The sequence below is a fragment of the Dendrobates tinctorius genome, unplaced genomic scaffold, assembly GCF_039654945.1.
Source record: "Dendrobates tinctorius isolate UK_male_01 unplaced genomic scaffold, ASM3965494v1 ptg000028l, whole genome shotgun sequence".
In the NCBI taxonomy this organism is placed as follows: domain Eukaryota; kingdom Metazoa; phylum Chordata; class Amphibia; order Anura; family Dendrobatidae; genus Dendrobates; species Dendrobates tinctorius.
In genome coordinates this window covers 45,465,130-45,478,369 of record NW_027361696.1, presented here as the reverse complement: position 1 = coordinate 45,478,369, position 13,240 = coordinate 45,465,130, and the positions used below count along the sequence as shown (strand labels likewise).

General features: G+C 51.4%; 1 protein-coding gene across 1 annotated transcript; it reads left to right on the top strand.

Moving 5' to 3' along the window:
* The first annotated feature begins 8,616 nt into the window (after positions 1–8,616).
* LOC141084999 (uncharacterized) lies at positions 8,617–12,418 on the top strand. The gene is made up of 4 exons (XM_073569925.1): positions 8,617–8,685; positions 10,733–10,874; positions 10,953–11,097; positions 11,611–12,418. The coding sequence occupies exons 1-4, from the start codon at positions 8,617–8,619 to the stop codon at positions 12,416–12,418; spliced, it is 1,164 nt and encodes a 387-aa protein (XP_073426026.1).
* Positions 12,419–13,240: the final 822 nt, after the last annotated feature.

Here is a 13,240-nt window from a genome sequence, read left to right as displayed (position 1 = left end):
TGTATGGGAGAGTGATGCGAAAGAAGCCGTTTCTGCAAGCACGCCACAAACAGAGTCGCCTCAGGTATGCAAAAGCACATTTGGACAAGCCAGTTACATTTTGGAAGAAGGTCCTGTGGACTGATGAAACAAAGATTGAGTTGTTTGGTCATACAAAAAGGCGTTATGCATAGAGGCTAAAAAACACAGCATTCCAAGAAAAACACTTGCTACCCACAGTAAAATTTGTTGGAGGTTCCATCATGCTTTGGGGCTGTGTGGCCAATGCTGGCACCAGGAATCTTGTTAAAGTTGAGGGTCGCATGGATTCAACTCAGTATCAGCAGATTCTTGACAATAATGTGCAAGAATCAGTGACAAAGTTGAAGTTACTCAGGGGATGGATATTTCAGCAAGACAATGATCCAAAACACCGCTACAAATCTACCCAGGCATTCATTCAGAGGAACAATTACAATGTTCTGGAATGGCCATCCCAGTCCCCAGACCTGAATATCATTGAACATCTGTTGGATGATTTGAAGCGGGCTGTCCATGCTCGGCGACCATCAAACTTAACGGAACTGGAATTGCTTTGTAAACAGGAATGGTCACAAATACCTTCATCAAGGATCCAGGAACTCATTAATAGCTACAGGAAGCGACTAGAAGCTGTTATTTTTGCAAAAGGAAGATCTACGAAATATTAGTCACTCTTATGTTGGAGTGCCCATACTTTTGCACCGGTCAAATTTTGTTAAAATGCAGATTGCACATTTTCTGTTAGTACAATAAACCTCATTTGAATCCAGAAATATAACTGAGTCCATCAGTTATTAGATATATGAAACTGAAATAGCTGTTGCAAAAACCAAAATTGTTATAAAGAAAAAAGGTTAACATTAATAGGGGTGCCCAAACTTTAACATATGACTGTATATACCACATATACCGGGGGGGCTGTGCCGACTGCCTGGGGGTCTGTACCGGCCTGCTGGGGGGCTGTGCCGGCCTGCCAGTGGTCTGTACCGACTGTCCGGGGGTCTGTGCAATCAGCGGGGGTCTGTACAGGCCTGAAGGGGGGCTGTGCCGGCCTGCCGGTGGTCTGTACCGACTGTCCGGGGGTCTGAGCGGACTGCCGGGGGACTGTACCGGCCTGCCGGGGGGCTGTGCCGGCCTGCCGGTGGTCTGTACCGACTGTCCGGGGGTCTGAGCGGACTGCCGGGGGTCTGTACCGGCCTGCCGGGGGCTGTGCCGGCCTGCCGGTGGTCTGTACCGACTGTCCGGGGTCTGAGCGGCCTGCCGGGGGTCTGTACCGACTGTCCGGGGGTCTGAGCGGACTGCCGGGGGACTGTACCGGCCTGCCGGGGGGCTGTGCCGGCCTGCCGGTGGTCTGTACCGACTGTCCGGGGGTCTGAGCGGACTGCCGGGGGTCTGTACCGGCCTGCCGGGGGCTGTGCCGGCCTGCCGGTGGTCTGTACCGACTGTCCGGGGTCTGAGCGGCCTGCCGGGGGTCTGTACCGGCATGCCGGGGGTCTGTACTGGCCTGCCGGGGGGCTGTGCCGACTGCCCGGGGGTCTGTACCGGCCTTCAGGGGGGGCTGTGCCGGCCTGCCGGTGGTCTGTGCCAACTGCCCGGGGGTTTGTGCCGACTGCCCGGGGGTCTGTGCGGACTGCCGTGGGTCTGTACCGGCCTGCCGGGGGGCTGTGCCGGCCTGCCGGTGGTCTGTACCGACTGTCCAGGGGTCTGAGCAGCCTGCCGGGGGTCTGTACCGGCCTGCCGGTGGTCTGTACCGGCCTGCCGGGGGGCTGTGCCGACTGTCCGGGGGGCTGTGCAGGCATCATCCGAGTCCCATCGGGCGTTGCCTGCTACCATGACGGTGATTGACACATTAGCCAATGATGGGACAGTAGTAGTCCCATCATCCGGCCTATGTGTTGCATGTAAACAAAAAAAAAAAATACATACTACATACATACTACATGCTACATACATACTACATACATGCAACATACATACATACTGCATATATGCCACATGCATGCAACATGCATACTACATATATACCACATATATACTACATGCATGCAACATGCATACTACATATATACAACATATACCGGGGGTCTGTGCCGACAGTCCGGGGGTCTGTGCCGACAGCCCAGGGGTCTGTACCGGCCTGCCGGTGGTCTGTACCGACTGTCCGGGGGTCTGTGCAGGCTGTGGGTGTCTGTACCGGCCTGCCGGGGGGCTGTGCCGGCCTGCCGGTGGTCTGTACCAACTGTCCGGGGGTCTGAGCGGCCTGCCGGGGGTCTGTACCGGCCTGCCGGTGGTCTGTACCGGCCTGCCGGGGGGCTGTGCCGACTGTCCGGGGGTCTATGCAGGCTGCGGGGGTCTGTACCGGCCTGCCGGGGGGGCTGTGCCGGCCTGCCGGTGGTCTGTACCGACTGTCCGGGGGTCTGAGCGGACTGCCGGGGGTCTGTACCGGCCTGCCAGGGGGCTGTGCTGGCCTGCCGGGGGCTGTGCCGACTGCCCGAGAGTCTGTACCGGCCTTCCGGGGGGCTGTGTCGGCCTGCCGGTGGTCTGTACCGACTGTCTGGGGGTCTGTGCAGGCTTCGGGGGTCTGTACCGGCCTGCCAGTGGTCTGTACCGACTGCCCGGGGGTCTGTGCGGACTCCTGGGGGGCTGTGCCGGACGGCCGGTGGTCTGTACCGACTGTCCGGGGGTCTGAGCGGACTGCCGGGGGTCTGTACCGACTGCCCGGGGGTCTGTGCGGACTGCCGGTGGTCTGTACGGACTGCCCGGGGGTCTGTGCGGACTGCAAGGGGTCTGTACCGGCCTACCGGGGGGCTGCACCGGCCTGCCGGTGGTCTGTACCGACTGTCCGGGGGTCTGAGCGGACTGCCAGGGGTCTGTACCGGCCTGCCGGGGGGCTGTGTTGGCCTGCCGGTGGTCTGTACCGACTGTCCGGGGGGCTCTGCCGACTGCCCGGGGGGCTGTACCGGCCTTCCGGGGGGCTATGCTGGCCTGCCGGTGATTTGTGCCGACTGCCCGGTGGTCTGTGCCGACTGCCCCGGGGTCTGTGCGGACTGCCGTGGGTCTGTACCAGCCTGCTGGGGGGCTGTGCTTGCCTGCCGGGTGTCTGTGCGGACTGCCGTGGGTCTGTACCGGCCTGCCGGGGGGCTGTGACGGCCTGCTGGTGGTCTGTACCGACTGTCCGGGGGTCTGAGCAGCCTGTCGGGGGTCTGTACCGGCCTGCCGGTGGTCTGTACCGGCCTGCCGGGGGGCTGTGCCGACTGTCCGGGGGTCTGTGCAGGCATCATCCGATGGGACTACAAGTCCCATCGGGCGTTGCCTGCTACCATGACGGTGATTGACACATTAGCCAATGATGGGACAGTAGTAGTCCCATCATCCGGCCTATGTGTTGCATGTAAACAAAAAAAAAAAAAAACATACATACTACATGCTACATACATGCAACATACATACATACTGCATATATGCAACATGCATGCAACATGCATACTACATATATACCACATCTATACTACATGCATGCAACATGCATACTACATATATACAACATATACCGGGGGTCTGTGCCGACTGTCCGGGGGTCTGTGCCGACAGCCCGGGGGTCTGTACCGGCCTGCCGGTGGTCTGTACCGACTGTCCGGGGGTCTGTGCAGGCTGTGGGTGTCTGTACTGGCCTGCCGGGGGGCTGTGCCGGCCTGCCGGTGGTCTGTACCGACTGTCCGGGGGTCTGAGCGGCCTGCCAGGGGTCTGTACCGGCCTGCCGGGGGGTCTGTACCGGCCTGCCAGGGGGCTGTGCCGACTGTCTGGGGGTCTATGCAGGCTGCGGGGGTCTGTACCCGCCTGCCGGGGGGGCTGTGCCGGCCGGCCGTTTGTACCGACTGTCCGGGGGTCTGAGCGGACTGCCGGGGGTCTGTACCAGCCTGCCAGGGGGCTGTGCTGGCCTGCCGGGGGCTGTGCCGACTGCCCGGGGCTGTGCCGACTGCCCGGGGGTCTGTACCGGCCTTCCGGAGGGCTGTGCCGGCCTGCCGGTGGTCTGTGCCGACTGCCCGGGGGTCTGTGCGGACTGCCGTGGGTCTGTACCAGCCTGCCGAGGGGCTGTGCCGGCCTGCCGGTGGTCTGTACTGACTGTCCGGGGGTCTGAGCGGCCTGCCGGGGGTCTGAGCGGCCTGCCGGGGGTCTGTACCGGCCTGCCGGGGGGCTATGCTGACTGTCCGGGGGTCTGTGCAGGTTGCAGGGGTCTGTGCAGGCATCGTCCGATGGGACTACAAGTCCCATCGGGCGATGCCTGCTACCATGACGGTGATTGACACATTAGCCAATGATGGGACAGTAGTAGTCCCATCATCCGGCTTATGTGTTGAATGTAAAAAAAAAAAAAAAAATACATACTACATACATACTACATGCTACATACATGCAACATACATACATACTGCATATATGCCACATGCATGCAACATGCATACTACATATATACCACATATATACTACATGCATGCAACATGCATACTACATATATACAACATATACCGGGGGTCTGTGCCGACTGTCCGGGGGTCTGTGCCGACAGCCCGGGGGTCTGTACCGGCCTGCCGGGGGGCTGTACCGGCCTGCCGGTGGTCTGTACCGACTGTCCGGGGGTCTGAGCGGACTGCCGGGGGTCTGTACCGGCCTGCCGGGGGGCTGTGCCGGCCTGCCGGGGGGGGCTGCGCTGGCCTGTCGGGGGGCTGTGCCGACTTCCAGGGGTCTGTACCGGCCTTCCGGGGGGCTGTGCCGGCCTGCCGGTGGTATGTGCCGACTGCCTGGGGGTTTGTGCCGACTGCCCGGGGATCTGTGCGGACTGCCGTGGGTCTGTACCGGCCAGCCCGGGGGCTGTGCCGGCCTGCCGGTGGTCTGTACCGACTGTCCGGGGGTCTGAGCAGCCTGCCGGGGGTCTCTTTCGACCTGCCGGTGGTCTGTACCGGCCTGCCGGGGGGCTGTGCCGACTGTCCGGGGGACTATGCAGGTTGCGGGGGTCTATGCAGGCATCGTCCGATGGGACTACAAGTCCCATCGGGCGATGCCTGCTACCATGACGGTGATTGACACATTAGCCAATGATGGGACAGTAGTAGTCCCATCATCCGGCCTATGTGTTGAATGTAAAAAAAAAATAAAAAATACATACTACATACATACTACATGCTACATACATACTACATACATACTACATGCTACATGCATACTACATTCATACTACATACTACATACATGCAACATATATACTACATGCATGCTACATACATACATACTGCATATATACCACATGCATGCAACATGCATACTACATATATACCACATATATACTACATGCATGCATACTACATATATACCACATATACCGGGGGGCTGTGCAGACTGTCCGGGGGTCTGTGCCGACTGCCCGGGGGTCTGTACCGGCCTGCCGGGGGGCTGTGCGGGCCTGCCGGTGGTCTGTACCGACTGTCCGGGGGTCTGTGCAGGCTGCGGGGGTCTGTACCGGCCTGCCGGGGGGCTGTGCCGGCCTGCCGGTGGTCTGTGCCGACTGCCAGGGGGGTTTGTGCCGACTGCCCGGGGGTCTGTGCGGACTGCCGTGGGTCTGTGCCGGCCTGCTGGGGGGCTGTGCTGGCCGGCTCTGCCGACTGCCCGGGGGTCTGTACCGGCCTTCTGGGGGGCTGTGCCGGCCTGCCGGTGGTCTGTGCCGACTGCCCGGTGGTCTGTGCCGACTGCCCGGGGGTCTGTGCCGACTGCCGTGGGTCTGTAACGGCCTGCTGGGGGTCTGTACCGGCCTTCTGGGGGGCTGTGCCGGCCTGCCGGTGGTCTGTGCCGACTGCCCGGGGGTCTGTGCCGACTGCCCGGGGGTCTGTGCCGACTGCCGTGGGTCTGTACCGGCCTGCCGGGGGGCTGTGCTGGCCTGCCGGTGGTCTGTACCGACTCTCCGGGGGTCTGAGTGGCCTGCCGGGGGGTCTGTACCAGCCTGCCGGGGGGCTGTGCTGGCCTGCCGGTGGTCTATACCGACTGTCCGGGGGTCTGAGCAGGCTGCGGGGGTCTGTGCAGGATCGTCCGATGGGACTACAAGTCCCATCGGGCGATGCCTGCTACCATGACGGTGATTGACACATTAGCCAATGATGGGACAGTAGTAGTCCCATCATCCGGCCTATGTGTTGAATGTAAAAAAAAAAAATACATACTACATACATACTACATACATGCTACATGCATACAACATACATACCACATGCATGCAACATGCATACTACATATATACCACATGCATGCAACATGTATACTACATATATACCACATGCATGCAACATGCATACTACATATATACCACATGCATGCAACATGCATACTACATATATACCACATATATACTACATGCATGCAACATACATATATACTACATGCATGCAACATGTATACTACATATATACCACATATATACTACATTCATGCAACATACATATATACTACATGCATGCAACATGCATACTACATACATACTACATATATACCACATGCATGCAACATGCATACTATATATACCACATATATACTACATGCATGCAACATACATATATACTACATATATACCACATATATACTACATGCAACATACATACTACATACATACTACATATATACCACATGCATACTACATATATACTACATGTATGCAACATATATAATGCATATATACTACATGCAACATACATACTGCATACATACTACATATATACCACATGCATGCAACATGCATACTACATATATACTACATGCATGCAACATACATACATACAGATTCAAAAGATTCAAAGAAGCTTTATTGGCAGGACTAAATACACATTAGTTTTGCCAAAGCAGGTGTACAGAAGGGAATTGACATAGGGACTGTAGGGATGTTGGGAAGGGGCTGTAGGAAAGGTGGATGGGGCAGATCCAGGATGGGGCTATAAAAGTCCATGGCATAGGGAAGGTGGATGGGGGCATGGGGGCAGATCCAGGATGAGGCTATAGAAGTCCATGGCATAGGGAAGGTGGATGGGGGCATGGGGGCAGATCCAGGATGAGGCTATAGAAGTCCATGTCATAGGGAAGGTGGATGGGGGATTGGGGCATATCCAGGGTGGGTGCCATAGAAGTCCATGGCATATCATAGTTCTCTTTCTCGCAGTCTATGGCATTCGCTCACATATTGCACTGCTATCTCCACTGCTCTCTCTTCTTCCCCCAGCAGGATATATGTTTTCTCTTCCTCCTTCATGGTGGTGAAATCCGGGAAGAGATGTGAGAGTCTCCTGAAGTGAGTGTCCCTCACTGCTGAGTACTTGGAGCAGTGTAGCAGGAAGTGGGTCTCATCCTCCAGGGCCTCCTGGTCACAGTGTTGGCACAGTCTTTCCTCCCTGGGCTTGTAGCTCTGCCTGTGTCGGCCGGATTCGATGGCCAGACTGTGGGCACTGAGTCTATACCGGCTCAGGATCTTGCGGTCTTTGGGGTCCGGGAGTTTCTCCAGGTATGGGGCCAGTCTGTAGTCTCTCTGTAGACTCCGGTACATGGTCAGTTTCTGTGAGCTGATGATGTCGTTCTTCCAGTCACTTACGTACCTCTCCTGGCCTTCGTCTACCATCTTCCTGATTCCGGCTTTTGTCAGGTTGTTGTGATTGGTTTTCTGGTCAGGTTGGGTTTGGGTGAGCTGTTCCGAGGGTCCTGGTTTTTCTGTTTCCCCTACATGTGTCAGGGCTTTATGGTGATGGGAGCTTGGATTGCTCCTACGTAGGTGAGCCCGGAATGACAGTGCACTCTTTAGAACCGTTAGGTGTAGAGGGAATCTGCCCAGCTCGGCCCGGCAAGCACTGTTGGAGGTGCTCCGATGGACTTGGAGAAGGTGCTTGCAGAATTCCAGGTGGAATATTTCTGTTGGGCTTGAATCCCACCTTGACCAGTCTGGGTAGGTGTGAGGACCCCAGACTTCGCTGCCATACAGGAGGATTGGGGCGATGATAGAATCGAAGATTTTTAACCAGACCCTCACTGGTGGCTTTAGATGGTAGAGTTTCCTTCGGATGGCATAGAAGGTTTTGCATGCCTTGTCTTTCAGGGTCTCTATGGCTTGTTTGAAGCTCCCTGAACGGTGAATCTCTAGGCCCAGATAGGTATATTTGTCCGTTCCTGTAAGGCTGCGTTCACACGATCAGTTATTTTCGCGTTTCCGCGGCGGTATTTACCGCACGTTTCTGCCGCGAAATCGCAAAAAATAAGCATGCCATGCAATCCTATGGGATTCCGCTCTGTTGTGCTAATGCTGCGTTTTTTCCCGTGGCGGAATCGCATCGCGGAAAAAAACGCAGCATGCTCATTAATTTTGCGGATCCGCGGCGATCCCGGCCCCATAGGGTTGTATGGGATCGCATATAAACCGCATTTTTAAATAAAAATAGCATCTTTTTCGCGGTAAATACCGCATGCGGCCAGGAAATGACATCTAGCCCATCCCATCATGCCCCATCATGCCATGCAAGGACCATCCAATACAGGAAGAAGGAAATCCCATAATCCTTTCCTTCTTCCTGCATCATGGCTGGCGCTGCAGGCATGGAGTGGTACGACCGGATGGAGCTGAATGTCCCCTTCATGATTAGCGTGGTGAGTGTGTGTGCGTGGTGTCTGTGTATGTGTCAGTGTGTGGTGTATATGGCGTGGATGTAGTGTATGGGGCGTCTGTGACCGCTGCTGGGCCTGCTATCTGCCATAGGCCGATAGGACTACTAGTCCCATCGGCCTATGTGTGTTCCCATACAGTAGTGCCAGCAGGCTCAGCGCAATGGGAGCAGTATTTCCCATTGCGCCGTTCCTGCTGTGAATATTTTTTTTATTTTCCCTGTCCCCCGCCAATATTTAATTTTAGGGCCTCCATTAATGCGCCTTTTTAATTCCTGCCTCCCCCCCATATATATATTTATTTATCATTTTTTCCCCATCATCCTTTATTTTTTCTTTTAAAGTGTCAAATAATTTTTTTTCATTGGTGGCCAGTGGTTACCTGTGGAAAAAAATTATAATTACCTGTCCCCGACGTCGCCACCTAAAAAAAAAATAAAAATAAAAAACCCCTACTCACCTATTCTGCTAATTCCCCGAAGACCATACTCAACCTAAATAAAAATGTAAAAAAACAAACCACAAAAATACCTACCCTCCGCACCATCCCATAAAAACGAGTGTCCCACAAAGATCTAAAGTTTAGAGCAGCCACATAACATGTGGCCGCTCTAAACTCCCGACGCCGCTACAATGAGCGGGGCCGTAAAGCGCCCCGGCTCATTGTTTACCGACTTCACCCGAAGTCAGCTCGCGCTGCTCGGGTGAACTCGGGCGGTCCGGTCTGCGCATGCGCAGACTACCATGCTGTCCTGAGATGAACTCAGGACCGTGGGAAAATTTCTCACACTCCTGGGCTGATCTCAGGTCAGCAATGAATGTTTTTTTTTTTTTTTTTTTCTCTCTTTCTTCAATGGATGGATTGGGCGAGAAATAAAAAATGGTCAAAAACAAGTTGTCTTATTTTCAATAAAAAAATTTTAAAATATTGTTTGTGTTAATTTTTTTAACCCTTCATTAATATATGGTTAATAATGGATCGGCGTCTGATTGACGCCTATCTGTTATTAACCCGGCTTAATGTCACATTCCAATTGCAATGTGACATTAACCCCTTATTACCCCATATGCCCCTGGCTGTGGGAAAAGAGAGGGTTAAGTGCCATAAAAGGCGCATCTTACAGATGTGCCCTTTATGGGGTGTCCGTCGGCAGATTTTTGTAGCCGGGGGGGCCAAAAAAATGGTCCCTTCTTAGGCTATTTAAATCTGCCGTCACTCACCTGCTTTTCCCTCTCTGGTGTCTAAAATTGCGCGGGAGCCCACGCCAAATTTTTTCTAGATTATACACCGAAATTGAACCCCTAAATTAGAAAAAAACATTTAACACCATTAATAAACAACATAACATTGATGACTTCATGTCAACCATATTTTTAATTTTGTGTATATATTTTAAAATCAAGGGTCAGGCATTGGATTCGGTGTTAAATAAAAAAATATATTGTTTCTAGGGTTGCATTTCGTGCGCGTCCATGCGCATGCGTTCTGCATCCCTATGTTTAATTTTTTTCAGCATGGTGTTGCACACGTACCATTTTTTTTTTTTTTTTTTTAAATTTTGGTTTTTGAACAGTACGCCATGGCACAGCGTACGCAAATGGTATTATTTTTCCTCCGCCTCACCTGTGTTTTTTTTTAAAAAAAAAGGTCATTTGTGTGGCAAGGACACGCTGTAGCGTGGATTGCCATGCGCACGTCAGCTTTTTTAGTATCATGCCTGAACATGGTTATAGAATAGTATTAATTCATGCGTCTATAATAAAAACTCAAAGGCGCTACTGTGAAACTCGCCTTAGCCATGGAGAATTGGTGTGGTGTTAGGGAAAGCGTATAAGGCCATCCTTGCCGTATCTTTTGTTACACAGGTGTCATACAGAGAGTGTGGGGTTTGTCATTGTGTTAGGCCTAGGTGTGTTTTAGTGTGGCTATATATCTCTACATGTGTTGACCAAATTATAGAGATAAAACGGACTTTTGTATTTCACATTACTTTGAAATAACACGTATTAACACGGAATTTTCACTTTCCAGATAGAGAAACATCCTGAAGTGTGGGACCGCGCCAGCGAGGCATACAAAGGAACATACAATAAAAGGGATGCTTGGCCAGCAATAGTGACGGAAATATATCCGCAGTGGCCTGACCTTCCAAGAGCTGGGAAAAAACAGATTAGTAAGTTCGTATTATGAGTACTAAGTTGGCCTGTAATTTTTGAAATTAAAGTAATGTTTTTATTTGATTTCATTGCAGTGGATGATGTTAAAAATCGTTGGCGCTCCATAACAGACAGGCTGGTAAAGTCTATGAAAACACCAAGCGGAAGTTCACCTCCTAGAAAGAAGGTTCCATTTGCAGATCTGCTGCAGTTTGTTTTAACCAGCAGGAATTTGCGGAGGTACATTGCGCTTTGATAACTGGGGTTGTATATGGCTGTTGTCAAAACAATGGATATACGGTGGCTCTAGATGATGACTGGACATTTGTAGTTGTTGTCGTAGTGCGGTGTGTCTCTTTGACAAAACAATGGGGGAATATTGATTTTTGGTAAGCGGAAGTTGAGACTCTGTTGAAAATAGACAAATGAAAACGTAAAAAAAAATAAAAAGTAGCACAAAGGTACAAAATGGCCACATAAGATGGTAAAGATATAATGATCCTTGTTTTGGCTCCAAAATGCTCCATAGATTCTTCCCAAATATGCTAGGCCATAGACTATGTCCCCATATGCTGCTACCCATCTTTGATCACTTGTTTATATTCCGTGAGGTATACTTGATGCTCCAAAAAAGACCCTAAAATCGCATGTCATTCCCGAGTGTATCCATTATTTATTTATATTTCTGCTCAGTTATAAAATTTGACTCTTGTTTTTTGGTGTATAATAATTTAGTTGTTCTACCTTCTACAGAACGGATGGAAATATCAGTCCCGGGACGTCAATGGACACTGAACAGAACAGCCCGGAACAGGGTCTGGCCGAGGAGGTGCAGGACATGTCTTGCTCTCCAGGTCCTCCGAATGACAGGCCCTCTTCAGCCATTTCCTCCACAGCATCCGAACCTTCTGGTTGTGGTTCCTGTTTGGACACCAGTGTGTCCTCTGTCGTGGAGGAGGCGTCTGGCTCCACTGTTAACGCTACTGCATCTGCCGCTAGCAGTACCCCAGGTGGTGGTGTGTCAAGGCGCACTTGGATACGGGCAGGTTCTGGCCGTCCCGTGTCATCGACAAGGGCAGCACAAAAAAAAGGGACAACAACTGAGAATTCTGCTAGTGCAATTCAACAACTCACTAGCAGAACACTCAGTCTTATAGATAATGTCAGACATCAAGATGAACTAGACACTTTTGGGGTAAACATAGCCAGCCGCCTGAGGTCCATGACACGGGACCGTCAGAATTTAATAATGTCAGCTGTACATGTACTTATTATGTCTGTTGACACAGCATCAATTCCAACACCTTCCAATGACATAATCACTGGGATTATGAACCTTTGTAATCCCCGCAGTGTGCCACCACCACCACCAGCAGCAGATGCATCGCAGCGGTTTGGGCCCGCGCCATCCTTTCATCCGGAACATCCAGATTCATTGGTTTATGGCCGCCCAAATCCATCACAAACTATTGGACAACATGGAAACTCTCCAATGAGTCAGGTGTGGTCTCAAAATCTATACCCCTCGTATAGCTACGATCCAGACTACCAACAATTTTGATGCTTGGTTAATCAATAAGTAATTAGTCGGGTCCAAAAACCTCCGTAGCCACCAGACACCTTGCCTGTCCTGTTGACAGGGTTACATTATTCCGACAATGTTTGTCGTTATGTTGTAGTATGTTTCATACTGTTTTTTTACTTGTGGTTTATACAAGTTTGTTACTGTTTATATAAAAAATAATGGTTTCAAGACTCTGTGTGTGTGTGTGTAAATATATTTTCAGTGCAAAAGACTACTCACTGTAATGAAGCAATAAACACTTACATTTAGATGAGTCCTCTCCTCTACTAGATTGCCCAACGTGACATACTTTGTTTTTTAATTATACCACAAAAACAGTTGAATTTTTGGGTTAGTCATTCATACACCCACAACGGACAACGCAGACTTCAACAAAATCAGCTGTGGACATAAACTCTACTCACAACACGCTGCATCCTCACTACTATTGGAGCTAACAGCTCAACCAACCACCGTACTGCTGTGACACCCCAAACTACTGCCTCCTTTGTGTACTGTAGTGATATTTGGTATGTTACCCCTTGTAAAGTAACGCACCATGGGCTATATGTTTAAATTAAAAGCAATTATAGTATATATGTTCTGAAAATTGAGTGTAGTGGAAAATGGTGGTGTGTAAAGAATCGATTTTCACACAGGCAAGATTACTGTTTAACAACCGAAAATTTTATTAATTTTTAACATTTTGGCAAAAATTTTTGATCAACATAGAACTCGGTTGCTTGGGATCAATCATCATTTCTTCTCTCATGTACAGTCTGATCAACACCGGCACTGGAGTATTGCCAGTGCACGGCA